General features: G+C 38.8%; 1 protein-coding gene across 4 annotated transcripts in view; it reads right to left on the bottom strand.

Annotated features, from left to right (window-relative positions):
* The window catches only part of ADAMTS18 (ADAM metallopeptidase with thrombospondin type 1 motif 18), a 79,047-nt gene that overhangs the window by 12,380 nt on the left and 43,036 nt on the right, over positions 1-23,631 (bottom strand). For all 4 annotated transcript variants that reach the window (XM_032701437.1, XM_032701439.1, XM_032701440.1 and 1 more), the window contains 6 exons: positions 18,685-18,857; positions 16,632-16,762; positions 16,370-16,493; positions 15,038-15,282; positions 4,598-4,739; positions 3,002-3,128 (listed from right to left, as the gene is read on the bottom strand). In XM_032701437.1, coding sequence (XP_032557328.1) covers positions 3,002-3,128; positions 4,598-4,739; positions 15,038-15,282; positions 16,370-16,493; positions 16,632-16,762; positions 18,685-18,857 — 942 coding nt within the window. The remainder of the gene's footprint in view (positions 1-3,001; positions 3,129-4,597; positions 4,740-15,037; positions 15,283-16,369; positions 16,494-16,631; positions 16,763-18,684; positions 18,858-23,631) is intronic.

Below are 23,631 nucleotides of genomic sequence, written 5' to 3'. Positions count from 1 at the left end.
CATTGGAATAGCTGCTTACATACAGTTTTAATGATAAGAAAGTTTTTTATTTCCTGTATGAAAGATGCACAGCATCCCACTTGTCTGTCTGTTCACATCTGCCTGAAAACAAAGCTAATTTTAAGTTGTAGAATATGCATAAAAAGCCTATTTTTGCAAAATCCCTCTGGGAATAGAAGAAATCCCAGCTCTCAGAGTCTAACAACTCCTGTAACTGCCAAAATAGGGGAAATATAAAAGGCACTAATTTAAGGACAAAGAAATATTAATGTGAAAAGTCAGTAGTTATGTAATTCCAGAAACACATCAGAAGTTTCCTTTTTGTCTGATTTATAAATATTTGGACCATTTCACTACAAACTTCTGGGAAAAGAGTTTTAATCCATTTTACAGCTTTTAATTAGTTTGCCTTGATGTTTCTGACAACGGTGACTGGTAGACCAACCAAAAGTGTTCACTTTAAGAGTTTATTCACCATAACTGCTCAGAAAGTTCCCTTCTTCACAGAGGAGCGGGCAATAAACCTACTTTAATGTCCTCTAGTAAACTGCCATTTTCCAAGATTATCTGGGCTGTGATCCAAGAGTATCTTTCATTAGCTCAAATAATTATGACCAGGTTTGGCAGCTCTGAAACCCAACAACAACAGTGTGCACTGCTGGTGCCTCTCTCTGTTCTTACTGTTGGGACAGTAGTTTGGTCTCACTCAGTCTAATAAGCCTTTGTTCTTATGCAACAATTATTCCTCACTGACCTTCACAAGTCTGAAACCTCTTTTATGTCCCAAAACTGACACACTTGTATCTCATCTGTTAGTCACCTCCTTCCCTCACCTGTTGTCTGCTGTACTTGGGTTTGTGTTATTTGCTGGCTATTAAGCATTCCTCCATGTGATTTATTAATTAATCCTACTTTTTTTTTTTTCTGTTGGCAGTCTCAGGTTTATGGGAAATATTCCATGCTATGACTTTCTGGGCAGATTCCTCAGCAGAGAGATTCTGGCATAGTTTCACTCAGCTGAATGGCAATGTGTTAATTTAAGGCATGATCCTACATGCAGATCCTCCATGCATTAATATATCCTAAGGATTTTAAGAATAATTAATTAGTGAGTTGAACTGTTTTTCCCTAGAGGTACTTGGGGCTTTTACATCTTTTCTTTTTGTACTCTTTTTAGAGTTCAAGTCATTAAATGTATTTTAAATAGTAAATTATACAATAGCTGCAATGTCATCATGAAAACACTGCACTGTGTGTCAAAATGGATATTCAGCAGTTTCACTGATAGGTATATCAGTGGATGTTCAAAGTACATGAGGATCTCAGGTTAATAGAAATGGAAATTTTGTGTATGGTCAGTAGAAGTTAATGTGATTTGGGTGGAGCTTTATAGCATAATGATGCCACATCAAAATGTAGGTAGGCATAAAGAGCTTAAAAACACTCCCGAGGACACCACAGACAATACATTTCTGTGGGCACGATACTGAGTTCATTGGATAAAAATAGTTCTGGCAGAAGATAAGTTGCATATGAAAAGACTGGGTTTGGCTACAAAGATTACTTAAAATTGGTATTGAGAAAATCATGTGGCTAAACGCAATGTAAAGAAACTGCTGAAGCAGGAACACGGGGCTCTCATGTCACATGTTACCATTATTTAAACCTTATCTCTATCGTTTTGTGGTCAGAGTGTATAATTTGCCATTTGGGTTTTGTGTACTCTGCTGTAATCATTAAATTCTGCAGGAAATTCCAAACTATTACTGGACTATTTTTTAGTATGTTCAACATATTGCAAACTATGGATTTTTAAATAAAAACAAAGTCACTGCAGAACATATGCATCTTTTTGCTTTGCCCCATCATCCTCTTCTGGACTGGAGGAGAAGAGGAATGCTTTCTATTAAACTTCATTGAATGTGTTATTTTATGAAGTATGGGCTTAGCCAACTGCTTTTACTGCCCTGTTGCTTTCATCACTGCAGAGTAAAACCAGCAGATGACACCAGGTCTAGACCCTTCCTCCATTTCTTCTGCTTCGGTGCATCTTCAAATTTATTTATTTCCCACTGACTGAAACACTCTCAATTTTTTCAACATATCACTTTAGAAAATCTCCTGTTCTGGAGTCCAAATGTCTTGTCCAACATAGTACAGCTTTTGTGATCTTTAGTATAAAATTAAAATAATGCAAAGGTTGCAAAGTCAGGAATCCAAAGGTGAATAAAAAGCAGAAGAAAGATGGCCATTTATATCCCAATCTACCTATTTATACTCTAAGCCACATAATACTGTGGTTAATTATATAAGCACACAACATTTTTTTTTTCAAAAGGACCCCTACTACAGCTACTATAAATCAGTGCAACTCCCTTGGTTTTTAAATTGATTTAGACCAGCTGGATTCTAAGTGCTTATCTATATGTCAATGTCTTCCTTTGCATCTCCCCTTTCTTTTAGAAAATAGGGTTGTTCACATAGGCAGTGCCTTCATATTTATTTCTGTGGGCACCAGGAGCATTGCCGACAATTTGTTTGGTTTAGATAGTCCTCTTCTTGGTATCACAATACTCCGTGGGGCATTTTGCCCAAAAATCACTAATTACACTTCACAGGACTCTTTTAACCTAATCTAACATGTGGAATGTGAGTCGTGGGGGCCAGGCTTGCACACAGGGAGTAGCACTTTACTCAGGAAATGGGCTTAGTGATTCAAGATGAGTAAAGGTGGCAGAGGAGGCCTGTGAGCGAGCTGGATTTGCTCTGTGTCACAGGGCTCACCCCAGCACGGTGACAGAGCTCAGCAGGCCCTGCTCAGACATCAGACACACCGACACTGTTATCCTTGGGCAGCAGCCACACCACTCACGTCTCTAAACAATCCCTGGCTCACGTTACAGAACACAAAGGGGTTCATCTCGCAGGGAAACAATTCCATGTGCCGGGCACACTCGGGCACAAGGCACAGCCAGCAGGTACAAAAACACAGAGAACTTACTATGCTGGGCATGGATTGGTGTTGCATAGTTTTGTTTCACTCAAGGGCTTCATCCTTGGGCCGCAAAGGGAGGTGTTGACTCGTACACGATGATCTTCCAAACAAATTGCTTTTGCTGTAATGTGTCCTGGGGAAGCATTCGAAAAAAATGACACTACAGTAAACATTTATTCAAAATGGAAGAGAAAAAGTAGTAGGCAACAATTTTAATTAAACAAGCCCAAGCTCATCCTTGGTACAATTCCACCGACTTCAACTAACTAAAATAGGTTTTTATCCAGCAACATGTTTTTAACATTGATTTCCTTCTCTGTACTATTGCAGTCAGATGAAAATTTGAGTTATAAGCAGCATATTTGCAGAATCTTCCCCCAGCAAAAGTTAGTGATTCTTCAAATCTTAATTCTCTGCAGACACTAGCAGGGCTTGTTTAGAGCCCTCCTCATGCACTTGCAAACTGCAAATAGACATTCTGCACATTTTTTACAGTATATGTTTACAGACTCCAGAATTCTGTAGGTTCCTGTACCTACACTCAATCTAGTGTCAGCATCAGGACAGGTTACAGAGAAGACTGAAATGCCTTAAGAGATGAAGTGATTTTCTAGATTTATCTTTTAACTGAGATCTGTCATTCACCTCACACATGGTTCATTTGGCACAGTGAGTCAAATTTGGAAGCACAGTTGTTTCCATCATTTTTATATTCACACTGCAACCTTTTAAAGGGAAGGAAGAAAATACAGCTGTCATATTTTAGGGCTGCAGTGCTCCTGGTGGCTCTTTCTTCCATGAGCTGTTTACTGAGATGCTGTGAAGTCTGTGAAGTCTGACAAGTCTGACTCTGGCAAGATATTCCTGAGTTTCACCTGGATGGACTATTTTGCCAATACAGGAGCACAATGTGGCATTTCCTTCATTACCCAGTCCTGTTCTCTGGTATTAAAGACTTCCCACATGCCAGTTTTCTGCTTTCATTACACTCTAGAATTACTTTCACTGACAGAACATCCAGGATTCAGAAAAAACAAACAGATGGTCTGTGCAAAGCAAGAGGAACACGGCAATAAGAACTTCTTAGCTTATATGGAATTTCAGACTTTGACCTGGCAGCATTAAAATATTGGTAATTAAACAGTGAGAAGATTTGGTGCAACTTTCAGTGAAGGTCTTGATAATATCTTAGTCTTTTGTTGCTCTCCACAGATAGAATAGATTTTCCTCATTTTACCTAATTTACCTCGATTCAGGATCTTTCAATGTTCCCCAACTGCAACTTCAAAGCACATATTTAATTCCCACATTACTGCAACAGCAAGATTATCATATGGATATGGATTGACCTAAACAAAAAAGACTGAGTCATAGTGACATGAATTGAGCCTGGCATGGATTTTTTTTTTCTTTACTATAAAGGAAGTACAAAGGTACTTCATCTGTGTTCTAAATTGTCAGCTAAAAAAATAAGGACCAGGTGTTTGCTGTAACCCCCTGTATGTATCAATACACATTTGCAAAATTAAAGGCAGTTGAAGAGTTTGAGATACTTTAAAAAAAATTAAACAGAAGAGGCTTGGCAATTGGAAAGTTACCTACCACCACCACAGGTAGCTGAGCACTCAGACTGCACTGTCACCCAGGAGTAGCTGTGTTTTCTGACAGATGTCTTGTTTTCATTGTTGGTTTTGGAAAATGTATATTCCCAAGCAATCCCAGGATTTTTGCCTTGTAACAGGATCTACAGAGGGGTATTTGGGGGTTGTTAAAAAAAAAAAAAGGGGGGGAGGGAGTAAAAACAGCATTCTGTCAGTCTGAAGGAAGATGAGCTAAACATGATACAAAAACACAGTATACATATACACACCATGCTTGTGAAAGGATTTTCAGGCTAGCCATCAAAGCAATAAACACCAAAGTGTTTCTTGGACTTACAGCTGCCTGTAACAAAGGAGTGCAGAAACACACGGTCCTCCTGTAAATCAGGGGGCACCTGACGGGGTTGGTGAAGCAGCAATGCCTTCAGCACACATGGAATATCACCCAAAGGCTCTTGGCACTGCACTATTTGTGCTGCCCCTGTGCAGCTCTCAGTGCTCTGCTCCTGGCTCTGACCCAGCTGGTCCCTGCACTCACTGGGAACCCACTGGCAGGGGCTGGAGTTTATCCACAGGGGATGGATTTGGGTTTTGGGAGTGGGAGACATTTCCTCTCTTTCAGTAAGCAAAGTCTAGGCTGATCCTTCCACAATGCCTTGTACGAAGGAAGAAGCTTTTGCCCATTAAGGAGGACTCAAAACACTTCACTACAAGAAGCAAAGCAGTAGAAAGGCTGTATGGGGTTGGGAGCAGAGGTGGTTGGAGATGGCTTCCTCAGTTCTTGAGGCTGAGGGTATAAAACAGAAGTTTCTTTCTTGTAAAAAACCTCTCTTCTATGCAGAAAAATTTTTTATGCAGATAAATTTTGGTTGGAAGACCCTCAGCTGGTATTTTTCTCATGATGATTGAAGCTGATAAAGCTTCAGTCCAGGAGAGAACCTGTCCTTGAGTGTCTACGGAGAAAGGACTGGAAAAATCTTTTACTTCATGACTTTAGCATAATGTGTTAGGAAATCTACAGAAAGTGTGATTACTGACTACAATAACAATCTTTGTCATTCAATTCAAGAGCCCAGCTCTCAAGGGTGTACTATTTTAGTGGTGAGTTATACTGCAGTTTTCATGCAGGCAACTTTCTAAAATTCACTGTATTCATTTCAAGGCTGAATTATAATCAATGCAAGATGCACGAACATCTGACACATACCTAAATTTGGGGAGAAATTTCTACTTAATGACATTTATTTTAGAAATGTTTTGGCAGCAAAGTGCATTTATATTCATACTTAATAGAAACACTGCAAGAGTTTACAGTTACAGAGCTCTGTGGATCTTGTCATACTAACATAAAGAGCAGGTGCAGTTAACCTCAGTTCCTAAATATGCTTTTTGATAAGCATTAGCATTTCAAGTATAATTCAAGTCTATGTTAATGATTGCCATTCAAAACATTAATAAAGTTAAGTTCACATGATGTCTGACCCGAGCACTTAAGCAATCCATATAAATAGAACTGATCTCTGTATAGACTGATTTCATAAAAAAGCAACAAACTTGCATTTATGTTGTTTGAGACACAGGAATATAATAACATTTTGAAACCTAGCCATGGGTTTTAAAGTATTCTGAAAATGTACCTATTGGAAACCAGAAATTGCCCATGACAGTGAAAATTCAGACCAAATTTACGTGACCTCCAGCTCAATAATGTTGAACACATGAAGGACCTGGACTGCATACTGTTTACTTTTCTAGAAGAAAGAAAAATGGACGCTGTATTTTCCATTTTTAGTAGCCAAAGACTTGATTTCAGTCAGGGAACCTCAGTAATGATCCAGACTGAGAATACAGCAATTAAGGCTGCAAAAGGCAAAATACTTCCAAAAGAATTGAAGAGTACATGTCTCCTCATGGCAGGATTCAGATTAGAAGCTCCTTCAAGCCCAAGTAAATGGAACTATTAGATGTGAATATTTTCATCTCACCCATCCAAGCTTAATTCATGAGCACCTTAGAATACCTGTGAGATTATGGAAGAAATAGATCTGAGAGTAGTTGCTGACCTCTTTATTTTTATTGAAAATTCTTGGTAGAAATGGTACGATGAGATCTGCTTTAGGGGTGAGTCACAGACACAGGTGTATCTCACAACGATTTTACAAGAACAGGATTAAAATTGAACACTCTGAAATAAGGAAAAGTTAGAATTGAGACTGCTGTGAAACTTCTCACTGCCCTGCAGGGATGCACCCCAAATCTCTGGATCTCCTGCTGGCTTCCCAGAAACCCTCTACCACGCTCAGTACTCCCAGCACATGGTGCTCACTAATGAGCACATCACAGAGCTCCTATATCTTACTTTAGGCTCATTCCTCAATGTGTGGTCCTGTGTCCTTTTTGCTGTACTCTGTTCAAACCATTCCCAAGTGTAACTTTCTTCAGGACCTTTCTTTTTTCCTTGAATATTCATCACTATCTGATGTAAATGTTTTATAAGATTTAACAGACCCTTAAGATGAGGGAAAACATCTCTTCTACCTAAAATATTTATTTTTAGAAAGCTATCAGACTGCTGATAGCAAAAAGTCCAGCTCTGTTAAAACAGCTGTTCCACTTCGAATCTTGAACTCCAAATCCATGGGCACTAGAGTTTCCAGGTAAAACAGGGTGCAATAACCTGTTCACTCTACTTTCTACTCTCAAGGACAAATTGAGACAAATATCTAAAGTGTAAAGTTTCAGAACATGTGCTTCAGGAAAAAAAAGAATTGAGCCCTGGAAAACTATTCTTCAATTAAAACAATTCCTTCTTCTTACAGACCAGACCTCAAAATGTTTCAATTTGCTTTTACTCATCCGAAGGTCCTACGAGTCCAAGGGATTAGCACAGATCTCAGCATCTCAGGCAGCCAGAAACACTTTCTCCCATTTCAGTAGGTGCTCTGTGTTCCTTCAAGCCCAGAGACTGAAATTCTGTCTAGCCTTTTAATACACAGTGTCAAAAGAGGAGGAGGTTTTGTCCACACCGCAAAACCTCGTGTAAGGGTTAGTCCTCATCTCATTTCATTCTGACAACCGTCATAAAACTGTGCTGTGTCAGTGGCCAAAACCCCAGTAAAGTTTAAAACCTTTCTAATAAAAATATCTTGAAGCATTAGACTGAACATTTGTCTTCTGAAAGCACTCGTTATTTTGTGACAGTAGAGGCAAGGAATAGAACAAATGCATCCAGAACACAGAATTCAGAACAGGAGAAAGGGAGGATGAGAAGGCAAAAGCGGCAAAAGGTTTTACTCCTGTTAAAACTGTTTTCTCCTGATGCTTCACCCGAGTGTAGGGAATGAAGAGGAAACGATCTTGGACAAGTCAGAACAAGACACCTCAGTATCTATCACTTCAGAGAACAACCACACAGCGGTGTAAGGAACTCGCAGCCTCCAGCTGGGTGAGTGCCTGGGGGGTAAACCCTGGCAAGTTGGGCCATATGTATTTTAAGACCTTGGGCTACACCCCCTCCTTGCACATTGGGAAATAGCCACAATTATAACAGGCAGGTGAAGGGAACTTCCTCTCCATTTCCTGGCTGGCAGCCAAAGCTGGAGCCCCTTCCCACCCAGCAGACCGCAAGAGGGAACGTTTACCGAGCAAGAGCTGCACCACAGTCAGGTGTCTGTCCTCCTGTATCATCCCAGCTACGTAGAAAAAGGGCAAAATCAAACTATGGAATAGCACTGGAAACAAAATATTGCAGGGCACAAAACCATATGCTTTAAAGTCCCTGGCACTCAGCTGAAAAACAGTATATTATGTATAATGTTCAACCAGGTTTTCATCAGGAATGCAATACTATTGCAAAGTTGCAATTTTGCCAAAGTAACGAGCATATAAAAAGTTTTCTATCGTATTTTCAAACATTCATTATAAAGCCCTTTCTTAACAGCCCAATAACTGAAGTCTGCATATTCAGCCAAGTTATCAGACCTACAAATTTGGAAAGACCTCCAGTGCTAGTCTACTTAACTGGATGCATTCCAGCATCTTTTCAGCCAACTGGCATTTGCTCCCAAATTTACAGCTGGCAAACAACCTCCTTAAACATTTCCAGTTCCTCAATAGAACTGTTTAATGTCTACCTTTAACACACCAACCACCTGACTTCAGACACAACACTCAGCAGCTCTGACCGCAGGGCGCAGAGTTATAAAATTTACAGCTTCTTGAGTTGGAAAACCACAGGCTCTACGGCTGGAATCTGCCGGATCTATCCCCAAGAAAAAGAACTGTGGCTTTTGCTTAGGGCACAAAATGTTAAAACAATGGATAAATTGAACTCTCCTGAGTAAAGAACCTTTTCCTTTTGCTGCTAATTTTGATGTGAGAGCTAAACCAATAAATTCTCCAAACTAGCTGTGCATCTGCTCCTTTGTTTGAGATTTTATTTTTTTCCCATGGCCATCCTAAGTTTCCAGTAATACCTCTATTTTGCAGGCAGATTTTTAAAGAGTCTACCAATGTTGCTTTGTTGTGATTGACTCAGTGCTTTTCAGGGTTTTTTACTGTAAGATGTGTATGTGAAGTTACTTGCAGCACGCTGAATTAAGACAGATTAATTTACACAAGCTAAATTCCTCTTTCTTCCACAATATTTTGTCCAATGTACAGGAAAGCATACTAGTGCCTGGCTTGTAACAAGCCTGAAAAAGACTTATTAGGTCTGTGGAGGACTAACAGACATTTAGAAATCACTTACAGAGTGAAGATGAGCATAGAGAAAAGAGCCAGGTAAACAACTATTTTCAGCTGCACACATTCTGCATGTGCCCAATTTACAAAATGGGCCTGAGCCCCAACTTTGAATCCCAGCATCCATGGGAGCTTTTATCCGTGTCTTCAAATTGCAGCTACACTTCCTGGGTCAGTCCCATGCTTTATAAGTCTTTGAAAATTTCTTTAGGGAAAATTTCTTTCATCTGTCTGCATGAGGGCAGATGGAGAAGTTTGTGTGGAAAACAAGTGCCTGGTGTGCTCTGCTTGAGACCTGCAGCTTTCATCCCCTGTGGATGTACACACTGTTCAATAAATATTGTAACATCCAACATCCTAAGCCAGATTCCGATTTCTCTATTCAGTCAAGATTAATTCCATTTACTTCTCTGAATTTACTCTGGTTTCAGTAGGATAAATCTAAGCATGCAGCATATGGTGCTGGTGGAAAACTGCTTAAAACAAGTTTTAAAACAAGACCATTGTCTTGAATGGGCAGTTATTGGATGGGATCCTTGACAGTGGCAAACACCAGAGCTTCAAAGGAAAGTGAGAGAACACCTGTTTGGAAAGCAGTAAAGGAAGAATTACCCACTGAGTACTTAAGCCAAACCTTAAAACAAAAGGGGTTTTATCTCTTCAATATTTCTAAAGTAACTTTAAACACAATCCTAACTAAAAGCTTATGACAAACTACTGTTTTTCAAGAAAGTCCACTAAGGTCATTAAAAGGAAAAAAAAAAAAAAAAGAAGTATCCTTGAAAGGTCCTACATGATCTCATTCCTACTTCAGCTGTTTCAAATTTATCTTCGTTGTTTAGTGTCTCCATTTTTTCACTGCTCACATGCTAAATGTACAACCTTCAGGGACACTGTCCAGCTAATCTCTCCTCACTACAGGAGAACCCTTTTATCCATTGTATTGCATCAACATCTGTATCTTATAAGCACATCTTAGTTCTCTTTAGCCTACTTTCTCTTTAGGGGAAATCAGTACAAATTTATCATCTAGTAGCTAATAATAAATGTAATCCTTTATAACTGCAACTTGGCTTTCTCCCAGTGGTAGCTACATCATCAGTAAAGCCATTCCACCTGGCCTCCTTTCTTCTGTTTTACTCAATTGATAAAGAGGAAGTGATATCCTGGATTTAATTAGACATATTCCTGCCTTGAAGCTCCATTCACCTTCTCTTCCCATGGATGTCTGCCTCTTTACAAAGCATCCTTTCCATCTGTTACTTATTGATGTCAAAATAAACTCTTCTTTTTTTTCACAAAGATCTCACAATTTCTTGATTCAGCAAGACCGAGGTCAGCTTCAGTGAGGATACTGATCCTGTCTCATCCTGTAAAACTTTACAGTGCTTTCTCAAATCATATTTGACTTCTCAAATCAGTCAATTCTTCATTTGTTTATTGATAGGATGGAAACCCAAACTATAAAACTCCTGTGTTTTTAAGTCAGTTCATCAATCCCTGGCCATGCAGCGTTTTTCATGCCCACATAATAGTTCAGTTTCTTTTGCTCTTTCAGAATCTCTCCCAGGATCTGAGTGAGTTGTGGAGGGTAAATATTTCACCAAATGGATCTCACAAGTGAGTTCTGAGTTCTGTAGTGACAGAGCCCTGTCAGGGCAATGTCCCTTGGCCTCTGCCAGCCTCTTCTCCAAAGGATTTTGGTGCCCACTGGCAGCTCTTGTTTGCAAAGCTGGATAAATGAGTGATAAATATACTGATTGTTTCTCCCCAACTTAAATATTTTTCAGTTAACAGAAAAACACTGGCAAGGTCTTTAAATTGGAAGTGCTGACCTTGGATTACCTAAACCCAAATGACAGATAAATGAGTTGAATATATTCAACTACAATAAAAAAAAATTCCAGCTTATTTCTATTTAAGATGAGATAAATATTCTACAGAAACTGTATTTTAAAAGGCTGGTATCAATTTCTCATCCTAGATTAGCATCTAACTATCATATTTCTACCCCTCTGACCAGTGATTGTTATTTCATGTAATCTAAATTGGGCTATTTCAGGAACTGCCTTCTGAATCCATGAATATTTTTCATTTCAGCTGTTACTGGTTTATAAATACCCACAATCACCAAAACACCACTAACTTCAGAGGGGCACTGATACACCAGTTCTGAAGGACACCATTTTACTGGTTTTCCCCTTGCTTCCACATGTGAAATGAATTCCTGAACAATCCAGAAAGGATCCTGATGAATCCTAAAATTTCATCATGCATTTACCCCTCCAGTAGTTGTACTCAAGAAATACCAGTCATACATATTTAATTCCACATTCACCTCACAATTTTCTCCTCCTCTTCTGAAAAATATTTAGCCACTATAATTTGTACTTCTTCTCCCACAACCCAGTTAAATTACAGATTCACTGTCCTTTGTCTTTTCTGGTATGACCCATTTCCATAATTACATACACTTAATATACATAAATATATATAAATATATGTATGTGCTGGGGAGGGGGTTTTGTGAAATTCTAGGGTAAGTAAGAAAAGCACTTTTTATGTCTTTTTCTTGTCTCTTACCCATTTTTGAATAGTGTTGAGGACTTCAAAATCTGATTAAATGATACGTGCTCAGCTGAACTACTGAAAAGCCTGATAGAAAAGTAGCTGCTCAGGAACACACTGTACAAGAAAACAGAAATACAAACCATTTCACAGAACTGCAAGGCTGAACTTGTGGTATGCCAGACAATAGGGAACTTAAAGATTTTTTTCTTTCTTGTTTGCATCTCCTCCTTCTCTCTTAATACACGCTTCAGATGTCTCTTTCAAGAAAATATTTTGGAGAATGACTGCATTTCAAAGGAAGTGATTGCCTTAAGCGCAGACTTGCCAGACCTGCCTGGTCCCATCCTCTGCTGGGAATGCTGCTTCAAGGACGTGCATAACCTGAGCTTTCTGGATACACACAGGTTGGTTTCCATGCAGAAACGAAGCAGAAAACCTGAGCCACTTGAGTCACCACACGAATGTGGAACGAAATTATAACCACAGAATGAAGCGGGCACAAGCTGTGCTAATCTGTCTTTCAGTCATAGTGGAATGGCAATAAATACAGCTACAAAACCTTATAATTTCTGCCCACTCGAAGAATAAAAGTTCCTGTATTTATACATGCAATTTATTTACTCAATACCTGCAGTGTGCATTTTTACAAGGGCTCACATTGAAGTATTCTGGGGGAAAAAGAAAATATCAACAAACCTAATCTAGAAAAGAAGTATTAAATATCATTTGAATACAATCTAATTACAAAATGAAGAAAAAGAATCTAAAGATTACAGGAAGAAGTTGAGGTCCAAACCCTGGAAAACCTTATCTTATCAAAACCTTAATTGAATAAAAAAATTGGTGGCATGACTTTTCCCCGTATGCTTCTTTGAAAATTACAGATGAGATAAAAATGAAAACAAAGCTACACTGTATTATGCTTAAACACTCCTTTTTTCAGCCTTCTATCAGTTTCTGTTATTTATAGTGGAAGTAGGATTTGTTTCATTATTACTGCTCCAAGCAGATCTTCAGCAATATGTGTGTTTTCTCATCAAAGTATATTTTCTTCAGTTTTCATTGGCATTTTTGAGCCTTAGAGTTACTGGTGAATCATAATTAATGCAGATCTCTGAATACAAAATTTGGCATTTTATTTCACAATCCAGCTTGTTGAATGCTGCTTTAATTATTAAAAGGGAAAAAATCCTTAACTGCAGTTCATAGATGTCCATAATTGGGGAATACATAACAGTAACATTTTCAGTCAGAATCCCTAGCTACCAATGCCAGTGGTGTAGGTATTTCAATAAAAATACAAGGGAAGCTTAAATAAGCTCTGAAAGGAGAAACAGCCTCCAGTTAAATGTTACATCTTAATAAAACAGTTTAGCATAATTTGATAGGATGAAAATAGAAGTGTTATTTGGCATTAAAATTTTTTTCTTTAATCTTCATTCTGCAAAGTATGTGCAGAATATGCAGCCAAGTCGTCTTGCAGGAGATTTATTATTTATACTTTAACTCCATAATAACACAGCTCAAATCTACTTTGTGTTATGACAAATAAGATTCCTGAAAGCTCAGCTTAACATTTCACAGTATTTGTAAGTGTGGTTGTTTCTTTGGTGCAAGGCTGTTTTAGAGCTGATTTGCAGTCAGGGGAGCATGTCTGTAACTTTCAGACTAAACTCTTCCTTGGACTAAAGGAAGATCCCTGCTAACACACATACCCAAAATGAAATTTCTTCAGTGGAGAAAAATGTTTTAAAAAGGCATTGAGAGTTATGATGGCAATTTGTGAAAATACACACCCTTTACCCATGTCAAACTGTCCATTCTAAAACATGTGTTCACCCTGAAGTGCTTTAACATGTGTTCATGGTCCATGGCCCTCAGTGGCTCTTAAAGCCACGTTTAAGTACATTACTCAGTCAGTATGAATAACAGTAAAGCTCTTCAGCATTCCAAATAATCACTTTACTGGATACTTGTGAAAGTTTATGCAATCCTTGAAGAATATATTTCATGTCACAGTCGGTGCTTGCTCTCTCTCTTGGTTCAACAGAACCAAGCTGGGTAAGGAGGTGGGATGGAGAGATCTGGGCTCCCTGCTGAGGCTGCAGGGAGTGGATTTCAGTGAAGGGATACGGGATAGGGGGAAGGACTGCAGATGCTGCCTCAGACAGGGGTACAGCAGTCACTCCCCTGCTCCCCAGGTGCACTACACCAACCTGGGTATTGCTGGAAGGGGTGGGAAGGAACTGAATCCCTTCTGGAGAGGACTCCTTCCTTCTCACAGGGAAGGAAAGATTCATCAAAACAGACATAACAGCTGAGTTACAAAGCCAAAGACCTGTCAGAGCTTTCCAACAAAGCAGGCAAACTAACAGAGCTAACAGGGAGCAAAGACTTCAATGATTCAGCCAGAAATGGACCCTCGGATGTTCTGATGCATTTTAAAAGAAAATCTGGTTAAGTAAACCAATGCAGGAAGAGATTATCCTTAGAACAGCAGCAGGAGTGGCCAATTTCGAAATTGTAAAACTGGAACAAACAATGTAAGTACCAAATTTCCTTTCTACTAACTATAGTTTCTACACAGGACATCTGGCAGACAAAGCAGGTGATACGAATTTGATTGTGAGATAAACATATATAATAAAACAACTGAATCAAGGGAAATTCTACAGGAAACTATGTGTGGTACTTTGACTGTGCTCCAGGGTGGATGTGAAAATTGCTCCATGCACCTGCAGTTTCAGAAGCATTATTTGAACCTGTTACCATTGAGTTGTTGACATAATGTTACATTTAATTTTTACATTATTGGGTTTTAGTGTATACCACGTATGGGATGCATTTATAATCTCTATCACCATCGTGCAGCAACTGAGAAATGACGCTGTATGGTGTGTTTTATGCCCTTTCCTTTTCCCTGAGTTTGTGACAGTTTACTAAACTCCAGACGTTGATAAAGCAGTGAAAGGCCTTTCAATCCAGCAGGACCACACAATTAAGTCTGAATGCTATCGTGACTCAACACTATTCTTTAATCTTGCTGAGAGCTCCAGTGCAGAGCTCCAGCTGTCGTTATTAATTCTGTAATGGACATCAGGGGAAGAATAAACAGAAGAAATCTTACTTCAAAGACCAGCGTCTCATTAGTCGGTCCTGCGGCATAGAGACTCTCTGGATGGTTAAAAGAGCGTTGATAATCAAAAACTGTCCCAGCAAAAGGGAACTTTCCTGGCCAGTCAATTGTCCAGTCCCCTGTCAGATAGTACTTTTTGCCCAGGTTTCTGACTGCAAGGTAGCTGGTGGAGATCTGCAGCTCCTGGAGCTGGATGCTGCGCGCTCCGGCCGGGACCGTCACCACCGTGTAGTAGTCTGGAAGGAAAGAAGTAAGCAGCATGTTTGCAGCTGTCACACAGACAGAGATGGCTTATCATCTGTGTGCCAATCTGAAATTACTGCAGTTTAATTAAGACAGCTGTTCTGGTTCAGCAAGTCTTCGCAAGGAAAAACCAGTTCTGATTTTAACCCCGCTACATTATGGAGCCTGCAATCAGAGTAACTCTGAGGTATTTCAATCCCTGAAATTTTTCTTTGTGATTAAAGACAAGAAAAATCAAGTTCACCTTAGAAAAATGCAGAACATGCTAAAGGTGGCTCCACTGTAACTGTTTTACCAAGTTTTTTCCTGGTAGTTCCCTACAGCAGTTGAAAGGTACTGCTACCATCACAGACAAGGGCTGTGAGGTGAGATGCACTGGGATGCACAGAGCCTTCACAAAGCCCTGGATACCACAGGATCTCCCTGCTGCCAGCCAGTGCTCTATTACTATATCCTGACCAATTTCCTGGCCTATATTACTGCAGTATTGACATGTCTTATGATTAGAAGTAAATGGACCCTCGAAATACCCCCTTGGGTACAGAAACCTTATCTTCATTTTATGCCCGAGAAACTGCAGCACAGTGAGATTACTTCCCAAGAAGCCTGTGACAGTTCCACTAAAGAAAAGTCCACCTCCCAGTGACTGGATCTTCCACTGAATCAGCTGGACAGCTTCCAGCCAACTTAATTTGAAAATAGACACAGAAATACTGTCATGTTTGGCATTATGCTCTGTATTGCTTTTTCTATGTTCTACACTCCCACTGCAGTCAGAGCTGCTGACAGCTATTTTTTTACTTGTCTGAATACTAAAACCTCTTTTAAGAGGAAATTCACACGTACAGGGAAAATGTGGCTTAAGAAACAAGAGGAATGTTCAACTGACCAAGACTTACGCTCATAGCTTTTGTGTTACCAAGAAACAGGAGAAATGTGAACTCTCCTCTCACTCTCCCTGTGATTTTCAGTTCACATCTGGTCCCTCAGCCACTGCCCAAATGAGCAAGGAGTCAAATATATTACATGGGGATAGAGCAGAGCAATGAGTTGATGATCATGTGGAACAGTTTTCCTTACCATTAGCTTTGTGCTGGATCAAGTATTGGCCTTTAAAGAACTTGCACGTTGAATTATCTCCTTTACAAACTCCACAAGCATCCAATACAGCTTTGGAACCAAGTCCATGATCACACCCTACTTGCTGCAACCAAAAGGCAGAAGTGAAGGACTCAGACACAAGGGAATTTGAAGAAACAGCTGCATTTTCCATAAAGGAGTCAACTGCCCACTTAGAAAAAAAATAGACAATAGGATTGTAATAAACTTAATTTTATCTTACTTCACATATTCCATCAATACAAACATCAAAATTATTTGGAGAACACAGAGTTCCATCCTTCACTTTGCTGGACATTGCGAAGAAAAAGTCAAAGTCTTCAGCTGTGCAGTACAATTTACATCTGTCTTCCTCTGGGGAAAAACAAACAAACAAAAAAGGACAAGGAAGCATCAGCAGACCTGCAGCACAGCTTTAAAGCAAAAAAAAAAAAATCACCTTGCTATTGTTTCGTGTGAATCCTAAAGGACAAGCTACAAGGATTAATTGTGCATGGAGACATCTTAGGACACCAAGAAGGGCAGAAATAGAATTAAATAGAGTAGCTTATATTATGCTATATTATATTAAAAGCACACGTGAGTTTGCTTGTCTGCAGACAGAACGAAGAATTCAAACCCAGGCTGAAAACATGCACATTGCCTCAGCTCTGCTGCTGTGCCCTGATTTCAGTTCCACAGGTTCAAACTACATTTTTATTAGGAGAAATGGGAGACTGTAATAATTTTATTTGAAGTTTAGTTAAAATTTGGAAAACGCATGACACGGTAAAATGATCAGCTGAAAATTTTCAGCTGAAAGCTAGGACCGAGGCCAGATTTCCCCCTCCTAAAAGCATTTTTCCTCCAACAAATCCCAGCCATTGTCAAATTTCTTCTTACACATGGATGGTGTGTTATGCTTATAAAGGGCTGGTTAATTCTGCACAGACAAAACCAGTCATGTAATTGTAAATATTATCACAATTTTAATACAAGCAGTAAGTGCAACAAATAAAACGCACAACTACGTTTTGAAGAACATGAAATTGGATTCAAAATAGTATCTTTTTATTCTTGAATCAGCAGCTGGATTTCCAATAGCCCTTTCTAGAGAGGAAAAGCACCTGTAACAATTTTGAAAACGAGCTCATGTTTTTGGGTCTATAAATGTAGATCTTGGGGGAGATTTTTAAAGCAGCTGAGAGAGCAAGGACAGGCATTTTCAAGTCCAGAGTCACTTGGGGACACCTCACTTTGGAAAATTACATGTATTATCCCTAATTTTAAGTTCCTTTTACTAAATGCAGCCCCTACCTTTAAAACGAAACTAGGCCACTTTTATTTCTATTAAACAAGATGCATTATTCTGCCTATTATACAACATCCACTGTTACATGCTGTGAAATCCTTTTATTTCTTTCCTCTGTTCACATTGGCTGTTAGGACACAGGTTTCTAAATACCCACAAAACTGTCTGCAAAGACTTTTGAAAACAATACAATCAGGCTATGAATGAAAGTTCCATGTACTTGTATGTGTATATATATTTAATTATATACTTATTATCATCAAAAGCAAATTTATACAGGTGCTAAACAAAGCAGCTACAATGTGATATAATCCACACACTTTTATTCAAGTATTTGCAGCTACAAATTGGGCTTTCAAACTGGAGAAAATGTTTGTTTTCTCTGATAAAAGTGAATACTGACTCAAAATACCCACAAAATTAAGATGCATAAAGTAAAAATAAACTTGCTTGCACAAAGAAGAATAAATAGTTATTGAGATCTGAACTTGATAAAGATCTCTAAGTAAAAGATGACTTTAAAAAAATGTATGCCAGTACATTGTTTGTTTTTCCACTTGCCATGGGACTATACCAGCAGAAAAGTCAAAAGGTTGACTTGCTGTTACGTTTTGAAATCTGAGAACATTCCAAAGGAAGGAAGATTCTGGTAGTGTTATTGTGGAAGCTTACATTTCCCATGCTGAAAAACCCATGGAAATTGTTTTGGTTGGGTTTCAGACTAAGCAGTATAACATAAAATGAAAGAGGGGGGCAGCAACAGTCACGCTAAGGACAAGGATTAGGATTCCCAACCCAAATCAGTTCTGCATGTCCACACAGGATCACACAGGAGGCTGGATCCAGCTCTGCTAGAAAGCAAACACATCTCAAACAAACCAACTGGCTGTGTGTGTTTGCTTACACGGGGTGATATTTGCCCAGAGAACACGGGTGAATTAGGGCTCCCTGTGCCTGTGTGTCCCTCAGAGAGGGTCACAATTACCTTCCACTTTGGTGTATGGCTTCCACTTGTAGTACCAGCCCCGGAAGGGTTTGCTGTTGTACTCTGCACACTGCTGGGCACGGAAGTCCAGGCTGTTTGCTGGGCAGGGCTGGTGGTTACACAGCTGATAAACACGACTGGAACCTTGGCAGAATTTGCCACCATACTGTGGCCTGGGAAGAAAAAAAAAAAAAAGAGAAAAAAATGATTTTTTGCAAAATGTCCCTTTTTTGTGTGATTGGCATGTTACACGTGTATGAGAATACAAAGCACAGCACTGGATGGACTGTCCTGGGAGATCAGTATTTCTTACATGGGCCATTAATTTTCATGGTTCCTAAAACCAAGCAAAGCAGTTGCCATGAATTATCTTCTTGGATCACTGCAAACTCAGCAAAGATGCAACCAGTGAGGTGAGTCATGTTTTTGGTAATTTAAATTTATAGGGCTATTTGGTATTGGCCTGGTTCAATCTTGTTATAGAGCTATTTTTACTCTGCTGTAACCCAGGAACATGTGCAAAGAATTACCTATTGCAATTAAGAGTTAATAAAGGATAACAAAACATTGGTCAAACATAAAGAGAATGAATGATTACATTTGCTTGTTCATTTCTTTTGTAAACCGTTTTGAAAAAATGTTCTTTTAAACATAGGAAAAAAAGACTGTGCATGGTCATGCTGCTTTAGGAAAATGCTGGAATTCAGGGATAATTTTAAACATGTCACATCCACTTCAGCAAACCTTACCTGGGCATTTCCCTTCATTTTGGACAGAATGGAAAGAGCATATTCTATTACTTTGCTAGTATCTTACATTATCTCAGTACTAATTTTTTAACTCTTTGGTCTGGGCACAGGCACTGTAGAACAATGCAAAATGCAAGAGCTGCTCTTTTTAACTTAGGAATTCACTGATGTCACTTGTGCAGTTTCACAATGCTCAGATACACATCTGCAAGTCCTGAGCCAAATCTTCAAAACATCAAGTTCTAGGAACTGCTCGTTGTATTATATGACTCTTGCATCAAGTGAAATGTACCAAAGCTGCACTAGCACTTACTTATACAATGATTTTTTTAAAAATCAGGGAACATACAGACTTAGAAGACAAGCTATAAACTTCCATGGACAGCTTGCCTATATTACAAACAAGTTAAGGAAAAAAACCTAGAATAATATAAAAGATATTGAAAAACAGTAATATATTAACTAACAATATCAATTTAAAATAATAATAGTATAAAAGACATTTGCAATGTATTGTTTGTTTAAATCCCTAAACACTATGTTATAACTATTCCCCACATTCAAGTATCCCATGCAACTCTCTTGACACAGTCATGCCTTGAGTAACATGGAGACAGTTCAGTGGAACATGGAGGAGAAAATCCAGGTGCTTCTGTTTGCTTTATTATAAATTTTAACCCTCCTATGTCTAACCCTCTAACCAAGCTGGGACTTGCTTTTTTATGTTTTGAATCAGCTGTGAATACCCAGTATATGACTTTTCCAGAATTCTGGGGGAAAAAAGCAGTCTTTCAGAGGAAGAGATGGAAACCCACCTGCTGCTGTATTTAAAACAAAATGTGCTGTGGAAAAAAACCCCCACAACTTCCTATGATTTTTTCTTGAGGCCACCTGCTAGCTACTGACACTGGGTATAATGGTGAAAGCTTTAAAATAAAGTCAAACTTTCTGTCCTAGTTGGTAGCAATTCAGTCTATGAAGGGTTGGGAGGATATGGAACATCAGTGAAGTCAGGGTGTATCTATGTTGACTTTGTGCAACTGGTGAGAGCTTTGAGTTAAGGCAGCCAAACCCTTGGGTCCTGACTCAATTCTCTACAGACTTTCTTTACAGCTTCAGCACATGTATGATTTTTGACCTCCTTCAGCCCCAGAGAACAAATCTGCTCTAGTGTAAGGAAAAGAACCAAACTCCTTCCAACTAAATGCCACCAAACAAGCAATATAATAGAATTATTTATGGCTTGATCATGATTTCTAGCTGCACTCTTGCGTTTGAGGATGGGATAAAATTCCCTCAAACTAGGGAAGCTCTGAAAGAGGCATTCTGTTTCCCAGCTCTGTTACAGCATTTTAAAATTACAGTACACTCCCATTACTGAAACTGTTGGCTAGAGAATGATGGAAACTTCCCCACCTTCATTTTTACAAACAAGATGTCAGTAAGAGTTAAGTAATTCACAGGAAACTAGATGGAGATCTACAACCCCAAATTTCTGAGACAAGATTATTCTACACTGACAAAATCACAATGTTTTGGGGATGTTCCTACCACCAATAGATTTTGAGTTGACTGCCTCCAGAAACTGTTCATGTAGCCACCCTTACAATGGAATGCCTTGCACAGAGAGGGCATTCCAATATTTCTACAGTGGTACTGTGCTCCTAATCCAGACACAGCCTAAAGCTTTCATCCCTCTGTGGACTCCCCAGTGCTGGCATACACAGGTTGACATGCATGAGGTCTTGCTGAGGATAATTGGAAAAGGGAGAAGTTTAGTGAGAAAGGCCAGCAGAAAAAAAACTAATCTCCAAAGATGGATTTGGAAAAGGACTATAAATGCAAAGATGTAAATACTCCACCTCATATAAGATTCAACTATTAAAATGCTACAAGAGCATCTTAAATTAATCTTGCAGTGTCCTTCTGAGGGCAGACTTTATGTGATGTGCTATTCACTGAACACAACATAGAGAGTGAGAAATCCTGGAATTAATCTGATCAAGGGAAGTATTTTATGCAATACCAAAGGAATTGAGACTCCAAAATTCTGGACTCCCATGTTTTGTAATCATTTAAATTCAAGTAAGAACAATTCTGCTCATATTGTGGCTGTATTAGGATAGTATCATGAAGCTACTTTATTCTGCATTAATCTGAAAGGTCCCCAAGGTCTTTCACATTCATCATTTTTCAGAAGCATTTTAAATGGCATCATTACTTTGCATCAGTTTACATCTGCATTGTCTGTAATCACTGTTACAGATATTGTACCCAAAAGATTAAAAAAAAATAAAAATGTGTTTGAGCAGTTTTGATTGCATACATGCCTATAAGTCCATTCTGCTCTTGCTGAACAATGCACTATTGTGAAGTGGTAGGATGCAGTCCCACAGATATGATTTAGGTATTAATTTAAATCTCTCGGGCACTCTTCAGGTTCTTTCCCAGCTAAACTATTAAATTATGCAATCAATTTCTATCTTGGAAAAGCACCTCAATTGTAAAGTGTTGTGGTGTATGAAAACCAGATCCATGAAATTACACTGTGACAATTTACAGAAACATAATGATTTTAGCAAATCTGCCCAGCTCTGTGCACTACAGGTGACCCCCATGGGTGTTTGTTGGTGTGAATTTGTGCACAACTCTGGTGGCAATTCCAAAGCCATACCCAGAACTGTTGTGGGTGTTGCCACAAGGGCTGTCTGCAAACTGGCCAGAGAAAGGGAATTTAACTGGTTGGATATTATTAGCAAAAGGAGAATTTCACAAACACACGCAGGTAACAAGACTTTCCCACACAACAGCCTGTGTAGTTCACCTGTCTTTAAGTTTCTGGTAAGATGGGTGACCCTTAAAATCACCAGAAACTGAGCAATTTCCCTTGATGTTCATAAGAATTCAATTACTTAGACTTCATTCTAAGGTCCACTCAGTTCTTCATAGATCCATACCCTTTGTTCTTGTCTCTTACAGAAATTTCATTATTTGTCATTTACAAAATTTTGCTGTCCAAAATCGTCTGTGAAACTTTTGAACAAAATAAACATTAGCTCCTACACAAATCTGGATTAGGAAAAGTGAAATAAATATATCACATATAAAATAATATACATAATATGTACCGAAACACATAAACATCTGAAATATGTTTCAGAAGCTCAAAAAGAAAGGAATCATTATTCTGTGTTTCTGTGTTGTTACAGAGGTGAACAATGAACAGGAACTAGGCTGTAAATCGTTCCATGTGGTGTAACATTGAAAATGGATGGTATTATTTTTCTTATTATTCCACATTTATACAAAATGCTGTGATGGGAAATACAGGTACTTGGATATTTGAGCACTGTTGTGTGGCTTAGTTATAGTCCTGTCCTTCCATCACTGTAACTGAGAGAATTATGCTATCCTGTCTCTGCTCTGAGTTATCACTAATACAATGAAAGTAAACCTGGTGTAAACAAGATCCAGTTCTGGCATCAAGCTGACTTGGTTACATTGAGTCTTGCATCAATTTTGACTTATATTAGAACAGACAGAACACTCTGACTGCAAGTTCTAAATGCATAATGCTACAGGGACTGACACACTTCACTTTGAAGAGCTTCTGTTTGAAGACCTTAGAAATCCTTACCAGTTATACCAGTGCACCAAACTGAACCATTTCCACGACTGGACATTCCCCTGTAACACCAGGAGAGCAAGGGAGGGCTTATGAATAAATGCAAAGACCAGTGAGCACACATACAAATTTAGCAAGGAAAACAGGGACCAAAACAGGAAGACCAAAATATACATATTGATTCTCTCAGGCACATGGTGTGACTCTTGGGGATGGTCCTGTGCAGGGCTAAGGGTTGGACTCAATGATCTTGTGGGTCCCTTCCAACTCAGCATATTCTGTGAGATATATATATATATATATATATATATATATATATTGAGACCCTGCATTCTCTTGCTAAGCAGCTTAATAAAAGAAACTATCCAACTAATTTTATTTATCAAAATACACTGAGAAACAACAGAAAAGGTTGAGAAAATGCTCTGCTACGGATCTGCAAAAATTGGCTTGACTGAGGGTAATAAAGGCTATTTTAACTAACTCACATTTTCCTATAACATAGTATATGAAGCGTGGATATTATTACTGCAGCACTGTATAGTAGGTGTGAGGCTTCTTTACAGCCTCATA

Source organism: Chiroxiphia lanceolata, chromosome 13, assembly GCF_009829145.1.
Source record: "Chiroxiphia lanceolata isolate bChiLan1 chromosome 13, bChiLan1.pri, whole genome shotgun sequence".
NCBI classification, from domain to species: Eukaryota; Metazoa; Chordata; class Aves; order Passeriformes; family Pipridae; genus Chiroxiphia; species Chiroxiphia lanceolata.
The sequence above is the reverse complement of the archived record's forward strand: the minus strand, read 5'-3'. Positions and strand labels throughout refer to the sequence as shown.